This window comes from Aptenodytes forsteri, unplaced genomic scaffold, assembly GCF_000699145.1.
Source record: "Aptenodytes forsteri isolate BGI_AS27 unplaced genomic scaffold, ASM69914v1 Scaffold122, whole genome shotgun sequence".
Lineage (NCBI taxonomy): Eukaryota > Metazoa > Chordata > Aves > Sphenisciformes > Spheniscidae > Aptenodytes > Aptenodytes forsteri.
The window spans coordinates 273,710-291,140 of NW_008794009.1; the positions used below are offsets into that span (position 1 = coordinate 273,710).

A 17,431-nucleotide genomic window follows, 5' to 3' on the forward strand; every position below is an offset into this window, starting at 1 on the left:
TGGAGCGAGTCCAGAGGAGGGCCATGAAGATGATCAGAGGGTTGGAGCACCTCTCCTATGAATGAGAGGCTGAGAGAGTTGGGGTTGTTCAGCCTGGAGAAGAGAAGGGTCGGGGAAGACCTTATAGCCTATAATACCTGAAGGAGGCCTACAGGAAAGCTGGAGAGGGACTTTTTACAAGGGCGTGTAGTGATAGAACAAGGGATAATGGCTCTAAACTGAAAGAGGGTAGATTTAGATTAGATATAAGGAAGAAATTCTTCACTATGAGGATGGTGAGGCACTGGAACAGGTTGCCCAGAGAAGTTGTGGATGCCCCATCCCTGGAAGTGTTCAAGGCCAGGTTGGATGGGGCTTTGAGCAACCTGGTCTAGTGGAAGTTGTCCCCGCCCCCCGCCGGGGGGGGGGGACTAGGAGGTCCTTTAAGGTCCCTTCCAGTCCAAACTATTCTATGATTCTATAAGTTATATCGGCATTTGTTTCTGGTAGCACCTTAATGAGCACAAAGGCAAATCTGCTTCATCGATTTCCTTGCTGGTGACCTTGGAAATTCACGTATTAATTCCTGGAGTTGGGAAGTCAATGAAACATGTCAAGTCTGGTCTAGCTGCACATGGTTAATCTCAAAGTGCAGAGAGCTTGTGTGTCTTGTGCGCGTGGTAGGAGTGGATCTCCTCCAGGGTATGAGACAAGCTGTCTAACATCCTGCCTTAGATAAAACAAGTTTGTCAGCTTCCCTTCCCATTAATAGCAGCTGAAGCTTGTCTGCTCCTGGGGCTGCTGAGTGTAACCAGCTCAGTGGCAGGGCTGTCCCTGGAGCTTGGGAAAGAGCACTTCAGGGCCCAACCATTGGCTGGCTCAGGCAACCCAGGGAGCACCTGGACATAGCTGTGTCCAGGTTAATGAAAGTGAGACTGGCCTTTGAAGAAGACCCTGTCCCCTGCCCAACTACTTAAAACCACAGTATAAGGACTGTGCCTAAAGAGAAAATAAAAACTTCATGTTTAGGGTATCCACCAACCTTCGGTCACTGGGTTTTGGAAGGAATTGCTCTTTACCTTTACAAAGTTTCTGGTGTTCTCCCTTGCATCATCTGATGGACTGCCTGGCTGCAGATGTGGTCCAGGGCGGCATTTTCTAAGCACTGCTCTTGTCCTCTGCTGTTGCTGTCAGCACCGACATCCAAACACCACCACGCCAGCATAGCTGCTATTTGGAGACTCCAGTGCTAATTTTATCCCATCAAATGTGGCCACAGGTTCTGTGGTGTATCAGAGACTCATTAAGGCTTATTGTTTGCAAGCTGTAATCTTAACATGGTTGTTTTGTCAAGGTGTTCTTGTGTGCGTGTGTTTATGAATTGGCAGAAAATCACATCCTACAGGCCAATACAAATCTCATGCGGTTTCCAGATCCCCTGTTTATTGTGTGATCAAAACAATGCATGTGCTAGATTTTATTTGCAACTTGCTCCAATCCCACCCCTACTGTATGGCACTGTGTCATCCTACATTCCGTAAATGTTTTAAAATATGAAGAAATTGGGCCTTTTCCCAGAACTGGGACTGGTCAGGAGACAAACCCAAATCCAGAGAATATCCACAAGTTGATGAATATGACGTGAATCACATTTTAAGTGCTTCCTAAGGGCTGTGGAGAGGAACCTTCAACCTTCAAAAGCACTAGAGCAGTGATTTTCCAGCATGTTATTGAGGGAGATCTACTTAGAAAGCCATACCCTTTTTTTGGCTTATCTTTCACCCCTGCCTCAGTCCTTATGCATTGCAGCTGTTTTGGAGTTTGGTCAAGCAAAAAACCAAACTTATGGCATTAGAAAACAAACATGCATAAACACAAACATGAATATGCTTTAATATGCACAGTGTCCTGTTACTGCTCATGCCGCTCCCAGTGGGTGTCCATGACGGGCCTTTCTTCCCCCGCCCTGTCACTGATCCCTAAGGATGATGTAGTTCCACGCAGCCCCCCATGTCATGAGGCTTCACTGCCTCAACTCCTCTTTGCCTTCCTTTTCATTTTCCTGCTTGCCTAATATCCAGTCAAATTCTGGGATGCCAAAGCTTAAAAACCAGTCTGGGCTTAGAAGTACTTATTTTTTGTACTTTTTTCTCTGGAAGAAGGGGAGTAAACTGGGAGGGAAGAGGGGCTTCTGGATGCCCCAGGCTCCTGAAGTGGGCTCTGCAGTGGCAGTGCTTGCTGCTGGGCAGCAGGAGCTGTCTCACGAAGCTGTCCTGCTGGGCATCAGGAGCTATAGACCGACTGACAGTACCAAGATTTTGAGGGGTATAGGGGGAATTGTGACAGTAAATCCGTTACTGCCTACATGCTTGCTTTCAAGCAGAATCAGGCGTAGCTTGGAGGAGGTGAGTTGGGCTCATGGATACACTCATGGTCACTATAGACATGAGCTGTGAGTGAGCAGCCCAAAGAGATTTTTAGTTTTATAACAAGCAGAAGAAAGTGTTCCTTCATGAATTTCCCGCTCACGCCATATGAGTTGCTGCTGCCGGATGCCCTGGGATGCCAGAAGCATGAATGTGTTCAGAAGGCAAATAGAAAAACTTGTGGAAGGACGGTCCACGAGGGACTGAAGCAGAAATGTGGGCAGACGACCTGTGGCTCGGGAAGTCCCCAAGCTGCAGACTGCTAGCAGCTGGGAGCGTGCAATGGGGAAAAGATCACCGCGTTGGCCTGGCTTGTCCCCTGCTTGTGAGGTCAAGGGCTGGGCTTGCTACGGCTGCTCTGCTGGCCCCCTTCTGCCTCGCTGCCCCAGTAAAGGCAGATCCGGGGCAAAATGGAGGTGCTGGAGCGCATCCAAAGAAGGGCAACGAAGCTGGTGAAGGGTCTAGAGCAGAAGTCTTACAAGGAGCGGCTGAGGAACTGGGGTTGTGTGTCCTGGAGAAAAGGAGGCTGAGGGGAGACCTTATCGCACTCTACAACTACCTGAAAGGAGGTTGTAGCGAGGTGGGTGTCAGTCTCCCAAGTAACAAGCAATAGGACAATAGAAAATGACCTCAAGTTTTCCCAGGGGAGGTTTAGATTGGATATTAGGAAAAATTTCTTCACTGAAAGGGTTGTCAAGCATTGGAAGAGGCTGCCCAGGGAAGTGGTTGAGTCACCATCCCTGGAGGTATTTAAAAGATGTATAGATGTGGTGCTTAGGCATATGATTTAGTGGTGGACTTGGCAGTGTTAGGTTAAGGGTTGGACTTGATGATCTTAGAGGTCTTTTCCAACCTAAACGATTCTATGATTCTATGTTTCGTACTTGGGGGCAGCTTCAGAAGCCAGAACGTGGAGATAAATTGCTTTTTCTTTGCTTCTCTCTTTCCTGTGGAAGGAAAGGGGAAAAGGCAGATGATGCTCCTGGTAGCTAGCAGCATGATCCACCAAATAATCCATATGCTTACATTAATTGAAAACTAGGTTTAGCGGATGTCTCATCACTGGCAATTTTTCAAATGAGGTTAGATTATTCTGAAGAGCAGCAGAATAAGGAGTAAATTGGAGACTTTCTGCAGCCTTGTTGCAGCTGCGCTGCTGTCTGGAAATCCTATCACAACAGCAGCATTAGTAACTTTAACTCTGGCATTTCCTACTGTAAAAACTGTTATTCTAGGTGATTTCTAAAGTAACATCTGGGTGTGTGGTTGCATGTATGGACTTCCTAAGTTTTCCTAGAGGCAACCTCTCCATGCTCTACCTTGTGCTACATTGCCATCCCTTTCTGGTCAGGCTGGGTCCTTTTCCTCCCACACCCAATTTTTTACCAGGCCAAGTGTCTTTTGGCTCCGCACCAGCTTCGGTAAATCCGAGTGGCTCCTTCAGTGCCTGTGGAGCTCTACCCTCACCCTGGGAGCTGCTCCAGCAGGTGTGAGTCGTGCCAGAAGGAGAAAGCACTGAAACCACAGGACATTCCCTGCATTGCTCCCCAAATTTAAAACCACACCTCAGCCACCTTTGTCCCCATTGGGTGTGAGCATCTCTAGGGACACCAGCGGTCCCCTCACTGGCACAGCTGTGTACAGGAGGTGAGACCGGGGTGGTGAGCACCCCTGGGCACATGCAGGGTGCAGCTGGCAGCCACAGACACTTAGATGGGACTGCTAAGTTTTCGGGAGGATGGTGTGACCGAGGGTTGTGTTCCCTGGCTTTACTTGCACAGATATGACAGCCAGCTCGCATAGGGTTTCCCTGCCATCAACCTTCTCTCCTTTCCTCAAGGAGCTGTGCCTTTGCCCCTCTGCCTCACCTTCCCTGGGCAGGTAGGATGGCTGAACAAGCTGCTGAAATCTCCTGCCGCTGTGCCAAGGTGCTCTCCTGCTCAAAAGCCACCTTCAGCGGCTGGCAGTGGCCGGCTATGGCAGGAAGGACATGTTTCCCCATGCTGACAGATGCTTCTCAAGGCAGAGCAGCTGTACGCGCTGCCTAAGGAGTGACCGAAGCCCAGACCGATGCTTTTCAGATGGCCTGTGAAACTGCCCTCCATGCCTTCTCTTACTGTCTGGCTCCCACATAAGGTGTTAGTGGATTCTGGTCAGATCATACAGGAGAGCCCAGAGCCTGATATTGCTACCGGGGATGAGTTACCCACCAGCCATCCACTGTATTTATACGTCTACAACAAAACCCAACAGATCCTCGGAGATGTACAATGAATGGGTTTTTTTAGCAGATTTTGCAGATGTAAAGGAGGCTTGCTCTGCTCTGTGGGAGGATGCTTAATGCCATACCTGTGCAGATTTTCAGCATCTTCAATGGTCTCAGGCAGAGTCTTTCCCTTCATCTCAGGTAGGAGCAAAACCAAGCCGCCGTCGATTAAACCAATCACAGCTGCAAACACAGAACAAGGATGACAAAGGCAACGCAATGGTCATGCCCGATTTTTATTCCAAGTCACTAATTAATTCTTACTGAGACACAGCTGCCCCAATGATTGAATAAGGATTCCTCAAAGTGATAATAACACTTGGCTTTTTATCTATGTGATTCTCATTTTTCAAAGTAATTGCTGACGTTTCTGAGGTGCATCTGAGGCCTGGAAAGTCATCCTGGGCCATAGGCCCAGAGGTGGTCTGGCTCCCTTGCTTTGTGCACACAATACAAAGGAAATAGGTTTTGGCTCTGGTTGTCCAGCTGGCATGGGATTGGGGTGACACTAGCTAGCTGTCATCCCCACTTTTGATCCCCACCAACAAAAGGTTGCTACCAGGCCACCTGGCCAATTTCACCTTCTGATTAGTTTTAGACCCTGCTATGACCATACTCAGGGCAGACGGTGCATGCAGGCACACTGATTTGAATACGTGCAGCAGCAGACATTCAAGGCAGCCCTTTTTTTAGGATAGCAGCCTTAACATTAGGGCTGACATGCTGCTTTGCCACTCTAAATTGCCATGGGATCCTTGACAGACTGGGCCCCCTGAGGGGCCAGCAAGAGGTGGAGTATGACTTTTGTGTAGGGAGACAAGAGGCCGTCCTGCTCGGACCTCAGGTCCTGTAACCACGCCGCAGGTGAGAGGGGCAGAACCCAAAGACAATCCTCCCTTGGGAAGGGCTCAGCAGGAGGAAGTCAAAGCTTGAAAGAGCTGTCCCAAAAACATGGGGTCCCCTTCGCTGCAGAAAGGGCTAAGGGGTGACTTTGCTACAACTTCCAAACACCCAGATGAAACAGACTTACCAAGCTGTATCTTACATGTGTACACACATGTATATACATCTCTCCACATTTTTTTAAAGGCGGAAAATAGATCACCAAACTCATTCGTTTAGGCTGTGGCCAACCGACCCGTTTCGCAGCTCTCTTACCAAAGATGACCAGGGGCAGTTCGTGCCAGAGCTCCGCTAGTCTGTACACAAGGAAGGGCGTTATGATCCCACCAAGGTCGCACATGGACGAGCAGACGAGGACTCCCAGGTTCCTGCAAAGCACGAGCACACACACATGCGTGCACACACACGTCACCTGAAGGTGCCTTGTCCAGCTCTGCACCCCAGCACCCCGGCAGGACCCACAAGGGTTTGCCCACCCCTGCTGCCGGGATGAGCAGGTCAGCACCCTGTCCAGCGGATTTGCAGCTGATGGGAGGAGGGATGGGCCATGAGCCTCAGGGAGGAAAAGACAGATAACACCCTGGAGCTTAGGAAGGGGCTTAGAAAGGCCTGGCCCCTATCACGGTGAACATAATCAAAAGAGAGCACAGGCAGAGCATTCTCCCGCGGAGAAATACCACAAGGTGAAATGGGTGAGGAGGAAGAGAGTTAGACAAGGCAAGACTCTAAGACTAGCCCTATATTGGAGGAGAGATGTTAATGAGCATTTCACTTCTGGTTCACTGAACTGCACTGGAAGGGGAGCCTGGAGGGTGTCTGGGAAGGTTTCTTGCACATCCCCTCAGAATCCTGCTGCCTCAGTGCTGGGCTCAGAAGCTCAGAAACGGGGAAGCGGCTTTGGCCAGGGAAGGTGGTGGGTTTCTGCTGCACCACCCAGCAGCTCTCCTCTACCTTTGCAAAGTGTGTTTATACACACAAACTCTATTTCCAGGGCAGTGCATGAGCCACAGGCTCCTCAGCTGCATCCGCAACCTTGGGCTGGCCTCTCGCAGTCTCTCCCAGAGAAACACCCAGCGCTTTTACCAGCTAACAGAAGATGGTGCACTTACCTGAGAAATGTTGGATACAGCTCAGGATTTACCAGGCAAATAATTTCGTAGCACATGGTAATTCCCATCCTGCCCAAGCAAGCTGCAGTCATTTTAAGCCAATAAAGAGCTGGAAAGACATTGTGCACATTAAGGTTGGAATACAAAACTGTTTTTTTCTGCTCTTGACATAAAACAGCATTAAAGATTTAATTTAAGGCAACACTAAGCTTGCTGTCATGAAAAGTCAAGAGGACAGCACATGATGGTGTTCTGTTTCACTCAATAAAGAATTTATCGTGCAATTGTCTTGTCATTCAAGTAAATAACCAAGACTTGAGACTTTGCTAGGTTGCTGTCACATAGAGGAGAAATCAATGATACAAAGTAGTTTGGGTTACCCAGTGCATTAACCAAAAGCTTATGCAAGACACCATTTCTTGCTTGCAATAAAACTAAACTGAGGGCAGCTGCCTTGTTTGGTAGCTGAAATCTGCTTATCAGCAAGATATTCTGTACTTTTGCAGAGAGGCTTCTGATGGCTTTCAGGCTGGGACAAGTTTGTGTTGCCTCCCTGTCTCTCAGTGTGTGCTCTACAATTGCTGTCACACCTGGAGCTACAGATGTCTGCTGCAAATAAATGAATATCCCAGCCCTGCGTACAGAGTGAGCCCAGGACACCTCTGTGTGCCATGTGGACTTTTAGATCCCAAAGTGACCTTGGATCATGGCGTCAGATGTTTCAGCTATTAGCACACTTGGAACACTGAGTTTCTCCCTCATTTAGCCAGCTGAGGGACGCATCAAGCCCCGGGCAGTATTTTACTGACCCATAACTGCCCATAAGCCCTGCCGGCAGGGGCTCTCCAGAGCTGAGACACCAGCCACTGCTGCATGTGGTTTGCAGCACTTGCAGCTGTGGGAGTCCAGGGCCATCCCTGAGGTGGCTCAGCCCGGGGCTGGTGATGCTGGTGCAGGCAAGAGGCGAAGGCTGGGGTCTCTGCTGGCGGTTGCTGCCACCAAGCCCGGCAGGGCGTTAAACCATGGGCTGAGCCAGGTTGGCAGCAGCGTCTTCACCGGCCGTACCTGTCCCCAGTGCAAGGCGCTCACCTGGGCGCTGCTGCTCCCCATGCCCTGGCACAGGCAGCAGCTGCAGGGCCGCAGGACTCTCACCCCTGCACTCCCCCAGCAAAGCCCAGCGGTCCCTTGCATAGCCCCTGCACTCCCCAGTTGCTTGTTAAAATGAGTTTCCATTATCTGGACACTTTGGGTTTTTTGCCTATGACATTTTTCTGTAACATTTTGTGGTTTTGTCCTTGTCCCCCGTGAACTGATAGTTGTTTGGCACTGTTGTGTCTGTGGTTTCAGTCTAGTTGTATTCCATAAAGAAAAAGGAAAGATGTTTCATTTGGTGGCCCTTAAGGGACACATCGCTTTGAGACTATGGCCTTGGAGTGAACGCTTAGCTAAATGAAAGCCAAGTGCCTGTCACCATGGTTGCTCAACATCCTACATTCATGGCAGCAGCACTGTTCATGGCAGAAAGCACTTACTGTACCCAGATGGTGTTTAAATGTGTGCGTGTGCCCATACACTTTTCCTTTTTAGAAAGAGGAAAACATGGGGATTAGAAACAAAAAACATGGGGATTTTTGGATGAAAACCCTCAATTGTGCATTCAAATCCAAATTTTAGGCCAGACAAAAATTGTGGACTTAACATGGCATGCTTCATGATCTAGCACCTGCAGACTTGCCATCTGATTTGATGCCATTTTGGAAATTTAATTCACCCCATTTCTCCAGCCTCTTATTAGCTGGTATAAATGCTGATGGTGGGACATACGTTAGCTTTTACGGTATTGGTCTTCATTGGATCACAATACTGACATGGGCCAGGTTAGGAAGGATTGTTTTCCATTTTCCAGGGCAATAACCAAGAGACAGGGAAAGAACTCATTGACAGAGGAGGTTTGCATGACTCACTGTCTGGGACTAATGCTGTAACGAGGCAAGCACCACCTGCCATCACGTTTGCCGCAGCCCAGGGGTAGCGACGGCCGATGCGATCCAGTGTTAGTATGAGGATGATGGCAGCTGGGAACTCGACGAGAGCAGAATAGAGGAAATCCAGATACATGTTCCCAGCGGCTATTCCCATGTGCATGATGAGCCCCTGGTAGAGGACGGAGCTCGTGAACCTGGGCAGAGAAGAGGGTGCAAATGAAGCCAAACCCTTTGGGAGAGAGTTTATGCAAAGAACTGAGATTTGCAGCTGGTAGGGAGCAAACCAGACTTAAATCAATGATGACGATTTAGGGCACCGAATCACACACCTCCATTTGGGCTGCAAAAACCTTCCCTTACCAACTGTACATCAAAATAAACGTGTGTTTTCTGATCTGAGGTGTCCTGACAAGGTCTAGAAATGAAGGTTTCGGCTTTTCTCCATCTTCATCTTCGGACTTGAGATTCTGGGAGCACAAGCAACAGGACAAGAGATTACAGTGGGCAGAGGAGAGTGTGGTGAATACTGCAATGAACATTTTCCTCTGGATTAATGGGAGGATGAGGGTTTTCATTTGCCAGTTACGTAACTGAGGGCAAAATAACTTCTCCAGAGTGTTTTGGGGAAAGGAAACATGAAAATTTACATAGGCAGTCTTCATATCTGTGTAGCCATGTGTATAAGGTTGTTGCATGACATGAAGCAACATTTAAAAAAATTAATGCATAAGGATGTTATACATGTTCCAGCGGCTATTCCCATGTGCATGATGAGCCCCTGGTAGAGGACGGAGCTCGTGAACCTGGGCAGAGAAGAGGGTGCAAATGAAGCCAAACCCTTTGGGAGAGAGTTTATGCAAAGAACTGAGATTTGCAGCTGGTAGGGAGCAAACCAGACTTAAATCAATGATGACGATTTAGGGCACCGAATCACACACCTCCATTTGGGCTGCAAAAACCTTCCCTTACCAACTGTACATCAAAATAAACGTGTGTTTTCTGATCTGAGGTGTCCTGACAAGGTCTAGAAATGAAGGTTTCGGCTTTTCTCCATCTTCATCTTCGGACTTGAGATTCTGGGAGCACAAGCAACAGGACAAGAGATTACAGTGGGCAGAGGAGAGTGTGGTGAATACTGCAATGAACATTTTCCTCTGGATTAATGGGAGGATGAGGGTTTTCATTTGCCAGTTACGTAACTGAGGGCAAAATAACTTCTCCAGAGTGTTTTGGGGAAAGGAAACATGAAAATTTACATAGGCAGTCTTCATATCTGTGTAGCCATGTGTATGAGGTTGTTGCATGACATGAAGCACCATTTAAAAAAATTAATGCATAAGGATGTTCTGGAATTTTAAGTCATGAGATTTGGTGAGTTTACTGTTGATTGATACTACTTAAAGGAAGAATTTTTCTTGTCTGCTGGCTATTTTTGCAAGCCTTTTTTCCCAAGTATGCTCTGCGAGGGTCCTAGGCAGTCAAAGAGAAGAAAACTCACTTGCCTATGCCTTAGGGAACTGCAGTGCTTTTGGTAGCCAAGCTGCTCCCTACTTTAAACCCAAACCGATCCTAAACTCATAACATTATTTGCCTTGAGGTTTGCATATATGCAGCAAATGCAGTGCAGTCACCTGGAAAGAGAGAGGTAGCTTCTTCTTATTTCCCTTGGCGATGTGCTTAATGACTTCCATAGCTTTGTCATTTTGCTTTTGAGCTATGAGCCACCTGGGAGACTCAGGCAGACACCTGCAACACATATAAGCGTGACAGCTACGGGGAAGGAAAATGCACATTACTGGTACACAGAAAATGAAAATGGAACTGAATTTCTCAGGCTATGATCCTACGGTGTATTGAATAGCCATGGGCGGTATTGAACTCAGTGGTAGCTGTGTCTGTCAGTGATTGCACTCTGATTTGTGCTCCACTTGAATGACAATATAGCCAGATTTTTTTTTTTTTTAAAGGCTAAAACCAGTTTATTATGGTTTGGAAACATTAGTCTGAGATAAATTCTGTTGACACGTTTTAGAAATGCCTAATAGTTTGTGGATATAAAAAAGAACAGCTGTAAACCTGATCCTTCAGCTTCTCCATGTTAAAAATAAACTTTCAAAAAAACCCAAACAAAAACCTCCTCCCAAATCTGTTCCCTGATCTGGTTATGGAATTTTCTAAGGAGCATTTTCACTCAATTTTTTTGCAAATAGTCAACAAAAGTCTGTTGATTGCATTTAAAAAAAAAGCAATTTTAATCAATGTTTAGAAAAACTCGCTTCTCACAGTAGCTCAAGTACTGTTCAAGAAATAACGACTTATTAGTTTGTGATGGGTGGCAAGGACTCCAAACACAGAAGCGTTGTGACATGTTGCAGGTAGTCCCTTGCTCTTAGGTGATTCAGACTAAAGCCCTGGGCAGGGGGAACAGAATAACAGAAAAATGCCAGATCTGATCTGATGTCGTCTTAGTAATCCTACGTGTAACGCTATGGCCAATCCCTACAGAGAAGCCTCGACTCCCAGTTACAGTCCCCCGTTTCTGGCTCGGCGTTGCTGGGAGCTGTAACAGCGGGCACTTACCAATAGTAGAGCAGGAAGAAGAAATTGGGCAGTGTGACTGTGAGCTGGAGCCACCTCCAGTGCGGAAGCGCATAAGCCAGGGCTGTGAGGATGATGAGTCCCAGGCTGAAGGCAGCCTGGTAAATGATGCACGCTGCCCTCCGATAGTTTGAGCCAACAAATTCTGCAACTGCAAGGACAAGTTGTATGAGGCACAGAGAAAATACATTGGTTTGGAGAGCCTGGGCGACTCCAAAGCTCCTGCCAGCTAAAACCACACGAAGCCCCTGTGCTTAGCCGTGCCCTCGCGGCATGGTGTGCGGGCATGGGTTTGGATGGGAAAGCAGAGCAGGTCTGGGTCCCTGGTGTAGAGCACAGGGCAAGTCCTGACCCTTCCTCCTCTGCCAGTCAACTGGGGACTTTGCCCCTGCCTTCGAGGGTCAGGCCCTCACCCATCAACACGGGGCAAAAGTTGCTTTCTTCCTCCCGCTCCTTCTAGCTAAAAACTAAATGGGAAAATAAAATAGACAGCTGGCACTTGCTTGCCTCCATCTCCCTCCTCCCGTATGGCTTGGGAACAGAGCCTCCCCCCCGCCAAGCGTGTGAAACAGCACAGCAAAAAGTGTTTTGGCACCAATGCTGTGAAACACAAATGTTATCTCTCACAGCACCACTTGCTGCCTTTCCCGGAAAAGTGTCATACATCTTCGCAGCGTTTTCAATTAGTTCTTGTCTCTAGACCTTGTCCTTCATTTTGGCACGTGCCTCTCCAGGTATGAACGCTCCCTAGTTTTCAGAGCTGCCTCCTAATTATTCCATTTATGTCTACGAGCTGGTGCAAGTTTGGGTCATAAACACCTGCATTTAAGCAAAGAGGTGCAGTTTGGCAGTAAATAGCACAGTGTCGCTGTCTCCTTTTGTTACACATGGTTCCTTAAAAATCATGATGGCACCAACAGGGGTCAGCCCTGCTGCTAAACAGGGGGTTCCTGCCCAGAAAGTGTAATTGCAAGCTGCCGTAACTGAGGACGTAGCCTGTCAGCCAGCCCCCCTTGCTGACTAGTCCCTGTATCAGGCGGAAGATGACCGTCCAGGTGTAGCTTGGTGCAAAGGCCATGAGAACCCCCGAGGCTGAATTGAGGAAGACTGTGACCAGGAGGCAGAGTTTGCGGCCAAACCTGCAAAGGGAAAGAAGAAAAGAGAAGAAACAGGTTCAGCTGCCGGCAGGGTAGGGTGACAAACCAAAGGGTTTGAAGAGGCTGGAGATGGTCCCTGTCCCCCTCTTCTCTGTTCATTTTGGGTAGGAGTCTGCATCTGCTCTTCCCTTTGCAGCATTTTTCATCTTGATGGAAGCTCAGGGGACTCCCCTGTCCTGTGTTTTCAGGTAGTCATTCATTTCTGGTTAAAGACTTAGCTAATGAGGTCAAATGCTCTGGTGTGGCTCTTCAGCCCATCTTTCAGAGCTGCAATAGCTTTTTAATGGGGATCTTGTTCAATAACTGTGATCGTTACCTATTTTCTCATCAACCTTGGCTCATTATTGAGCGCTTCTTGAAGAGGATCTTGTACGTCCCTGTTATTTGTCATTCCCTGTATCACCATGACTCACTGATAGTCAGAAATAAATTGTTTCCAAAAAAACCAAGCTTACTGGAACACTGGAAAGGCATTTGTTTTCTATCTGACAGAGATATATATTCAATTAGAAGTATGATTTATAAAACCCATTAAATTAGTTAATGTCCACTACAAAAATAGCATGATAATAAACGCCAGCCAAAATAAATGTCTTCTGTTCTCCACAATAACATCAGCAGATCCCATCGCTCAGACTGTCCTCCTGTCATGGGCCTGACATACAGACATTTTTGACTTGCCTTAAAGGCCAGCCCAGGAAAGCCTCATCAGACCATGAGAGGACCCCTCTCCTGCGAAGGCCCTTTCCCAGTGCCCCAGCTCTGAGTGGCAGAAGTGCAAGTGCTGCATGTTAGCACTGACCTTGGGAGCTCTCTAGGGACACAGGGGTGCCATTTCCAAGATACCTATGACTCTTGAATGTCAAAGTCAGCGCCTGGATGTGTGCCCAGAGACCAATCAAGTAAATGAGTAGGGCTAATCCCTCAGAGAGAAGCACATTTGGAAAGAGCTTATGAAACCTCCCCTGAAGCACCTGAAACATTTGCAGGAGTTGTCCCACGTACAGCGGGTTGCAGCAATCTCATGCAGGGGAAAACTAGCACTCTACCTGCACTCAGGCTGTCTGACGAGAAGAGGATAGATATCTCAAATCCAGGAAACACAGAATTCATGGGCCTTTTCCCCATTCCCTCTACTAAATTTGAGACTTCTGCGTTTGTTTTTGCCCTCAGCACAACACTCTCTGGGTATGGGGTTTTGTATTGCTCTCAGGTGCTTGCAGTGCAGGGACCGCGTTGAACTGGGGCAGGATGGCAGTGAGCAGAGCAGTAGAAAGCCCCTCGATGCTACGACATGCATGTGCTTCATCTTAGCAACAATGATATCCTACTCCCTCATGTCTTTTCATGCTTTTGCTTGATAATAAACCTTGGTAAAAAGATCCTTCAGTATTTTGACAGAGAGAGAGCATTGCAGATATAAATGGCTGTGGGTTTGGGAGCTCTGGTTTCTATTGGCTCACATAGCCATACGCTGCCAAGAAATGCCTTTGCTAGTGAACATGACTGCTTAATTCATCTCTGTGCTGAAAAGGTGATCTGAAGAGTGGTGCCCCTGATGGTTGCAGGATCTGCTCACTGCTGTTTCATGTCCTGTCATGCCTGGATGAGCGGTTGCTACATATCCCCTCCTTTGCTCCCATAAGCTGTGCATCATTATCTAAGTGTCTGTTCTGGGGAAAAGGACAGAATACTTTCAAATTCACTAGAAGATTGGTCAGAAAACAAGAATTTGGGTTTAAAGGAAAAAGAGGATGGAGAGGCTGACATATGTTTCCGATGCAAAAAAGAAACCAAGATCTTTCAAAATACATGTGAAGAAAAGCAAAAATTGGCATAAGCATGATAACCTTTGTCTTTCAAATTAGACAGGGGAGTCCAGCCCAGGACTGAAGACTGGATGTAAGATCTTTGTGGTATTGCTGTAACCATTTGATGTCTTTCACCTGAGAGCGCTTTTTGCCAAAGTTGTAGCCGCACACACGATGTGGCCAGAAAGAGTTACTTTGATAAATCACTATCTTCTGATGAAAAATTTGTTTAAGCAGAAAGCTTAAAAAAACCATGGTCTGGTTTACTGGCAGTAAGATAATGGTTTACTGAGGGCTGGAAAGCGGTCTGTCCAATCCATGCATAGGTGGGCTTCTTCACAAGCAGATTTGTCTGTGTGGAGGGACAGGTTGGGGTTAGCTAGGACTGTGGTAGCCACTTTCCCCACAAAGGTGGTGCGCACAACCTAACCGATGATGTGTTTGCCTGCAATGAAACATGGGAGCAGGGACCAGCGAGACAAACACAGTCCCATCCTTATTTTGTGACACTGCAGAAGTACTATGGGGACGGCTGTGCCCCTTCCCGTGGGCCTTCCCCCATGGAGGAGAGGGAAAGTGAAAAGAACAGAACGGTGGCAATATCTGTACAACAGAGATGATTTTGGGGCCTGATCAGCATGGGAGGAAAAGGCTATTGCTCATTGTGCTCTCCTATGTTCTGAGAATACAAAGAAAAAAAACATTTCTCCAAGAGAGACTGACTCTACAGAAGGATTGTTCACCCCAGGTTACCTTCACCTCTTCAAATTCCAGTCTCAGCCTCTCTTGCCATTTTGCTGAAAAATTTGGTAAACATGCACAGGAAGGTTAGCTACAAAGCATTAAATTTGTTCAGAGTCTAACCTAAAAAACCCCCCACTGGGCAAATATATGGCACAATGACATCTGTGATGGAAAAGAGGAGATGAGGGATAATAAGGTCTAGATCCGGCTACATACAGAGCCAACTGAGAAAAAGGGAGACCAAAGCAAATTTAGGAAGGAGCAACTTCTTCTATTTCTGTATCTGAGAAAAACTGTCCTATTTTGAAACTGATTTATGGGCATCTGGATACTGTTAAAATTAATGTGAAACAAATTTATCACAAAGATGGACAAATAGTTCTTGGTGCGCGAGTTAAAATTTCATCTCAAACTCTGAGCTCGCATTGCAGTTTGCCACTGTGAAAGAAAACAAAACCTCTTCACTTGTGAATGTGCAATTTCCCCATGGAGCCACTGAGAGGTCACAACAGCCTTTGAAAGTAGGGGCTTAGGAACCACCATCCACCCCTTTGTGAGTGACACACGGGCCTTTTGAATCAAGTTTTAATTGCCTTCATTTTCTCTTTGAATCGTGAATGTTGTTCAGCAACATGCAGAAAGCAGATAGCCAGAGGAAACAGTTCATCTCACTCCTGTCTACGTACTACCTACCTGTCTGCTATGTAGCCAATGCTCATGGAGCCAATAAAAAACCCAGCGTTCACGCACGACTGGAAGAGGTCCAGCTTCCAGGAGTCCTCACACACCAGATTAAACTGCAAGGACAATCAGTTAGAAGCACAGGAACATTCAATGCAAACCATGGCTGTTCAAGGAGGATGGAAACCAATGACACACAACTAGAAAACAGGCTCCAGAAAAGAAACCCTCTAATCTCTTAAACTGACATTGGCAATACATCTTGTCCGGATTTTCCCAAACTTTGTGGAAAAGTTACACCCTGGAAAATGATTGCACAATGACACATAAGGAGAGTGGGAAAGGGAGAGAAACTTTGAACGAACAAATTAAAAAGTTCAGAAAAATCTCACCCTCTCCTCCCCACCTATCAGTTGGAAATTTGGAGGACGCTTGGAGCATCACTTCCTTCCCAGATGCCAAGGCCTGTCTCTAACCGTGTATTATCTCGCTGTGTGAAAGCAGTGCTGGGCGTGAGAGGTGGCAGGGCTGCCATGAGCCCTGCCAGAGGGGAGCCAAGAGATGGCTGTCCTGCTCCTCATTAGGACTGGCAAAACGCCCAGGATTTGGTTGACTTTTCTCTGCAGTGAACCAGTACTCTGTAACTTGCGTTTGATTTACAATTAACAGGTTACCCCCCCACACCCAGCGAGGGGAGGAGGGCAAACTGGTGTTAACTTCTCTACAGCTGGAAATATTCATTCAGGTGTAACTAGACTGCAGCCCAGAAAGAAGCATGAATGTCTTTGGCTGCTTATTTAATCTCTTTCTAACCCGGACAAGTTTGCTGGGGCTGTACCAAACAGCTCAGATCGGTTTCCCTGGCTCGACTAATGCAGAGGATGGCTGGGAGTGCTCTTCTCTGCCCCAACCCATCTGTCCCGAGGGAAAGTGAGGTAGAGTTGCTTTGTAATGGTGACGATAGCAAAGCAAGGGAATATGAATACCCTGCCCAAGGAAGCTGTGAAGTATCCAGCATCGCAGTTTTTTAAGAACAGGTTACAGAAACATCTGCTAGGCATGGTTTAGGTATAGTTAATACAGATTTGGGACTGGAGGAGAAGTAGAAGAGATGTCCCTTGAGGCCCTTCCTATGCTTCAGGTCTCTACATGGCTTTTAGACTGTTAGTACTGGTCTGCACAGTTTTTCACTTTCTAAACTATCTGTTTTAGATAGTGTAAGTTGGAAGAAAAGAATGCTGCTGTTGCTAATTCATTATCTGACAAATTTAGCCCCATCTTCTAGTTCTTGTTCATTGTACGTGAGTATCTGTTTGGATTATCACTCAAATGTGCAATTCCTCAGTTTGGGCTATGGGGTGCTACCCTCAATTTGGTGACTGAAATACTGAATTATGAGAATAGCCGTTTTCTGATTGATGACAAGCTTGCAGTGTTATCCTCCCAGGAAAAGCAATCATTTCCCATTATTTATCCATACAAATCGTTGCTCTAAGTCCCTAGCAAGTTCTGATATTCACTATTTATTAGCAGTCAGGCTCAGGCTGTGCACCAAAAGCAAACTTTACCAATCCAGCATCTTTTAGCTTCAAGGTGTGCAGGCAAAAGTGATTTTGCTGGACAAACTGTGTCTTACCTCAGTCACAAGAGAGGTCCCCGGGGAGTCGTAGACCCAGCCATCACGGCAGGGACCAAGGGGGACAGTGCTCCGGTTGGCCACGAGGCTGCCGAGGGGGTCGGTGCAGCTGATGCCTGTTGTGTTCCAGTCCACC

At 47.2% G+C, this 17,431-nt stretch overlaps 1 protein-coding gene across 1 annotated transcript in view; it reads right to left on the reverse strand.

The window, feature by feature from the left end:
• Nucleotides 1-3,276: 3,276 nt before the first annotated feature.
• Nucleotides 3,277-17,431, reverse strand: part of LOC103907854 (solute carrier family 22 member 2) — a 15,007-nt gene continuing 852 nt past the window's right edge. Inside the window, exons 2-12 of the mRNA XM_009290098.1 lie at nt 17,296-17,431; nt 15,672-15,775; nt 12,251-12,405; nt 11,249-11,417; nt 10,300-10,414; nt 9,638-9,744; nt 8,648-8,862; nt 6,684-6,792; nt 5,830-5,942; nt 4,755-4,854; nt 3,277-3,352 (exon numbers count right to left, since the gene is read on the reverse strand). The exon at nt 17,296-17,431 is cut by the window's right edge and continues 2 nt beyond it. Coding sequence (XP_009288373.1) covers nt 3,277-3,352; nt 4,755-4,854; nt 5,830-5,942; nt 6,684-6,792; nt 8,648-8,862; nt 9,638-9,744; nt 10,300-10,414; nt 11,249-11,417; nt 12,251-12,405; nt 15,672-15,775; nt 17,296-17,431 — 1,399 coding nt within the window. The remainder of the gene's footprint in view (nt 3,353-4,754; nt 4,855-5,829; nt 5,943-6,683; nt 6,793-8,647; nt 8,863-9,637; nt 9,745-10,299; nt 10,415-11,248; nt 11,418-12,250; nt 12,406-15,671; nt 15,776-17,295) is intronic.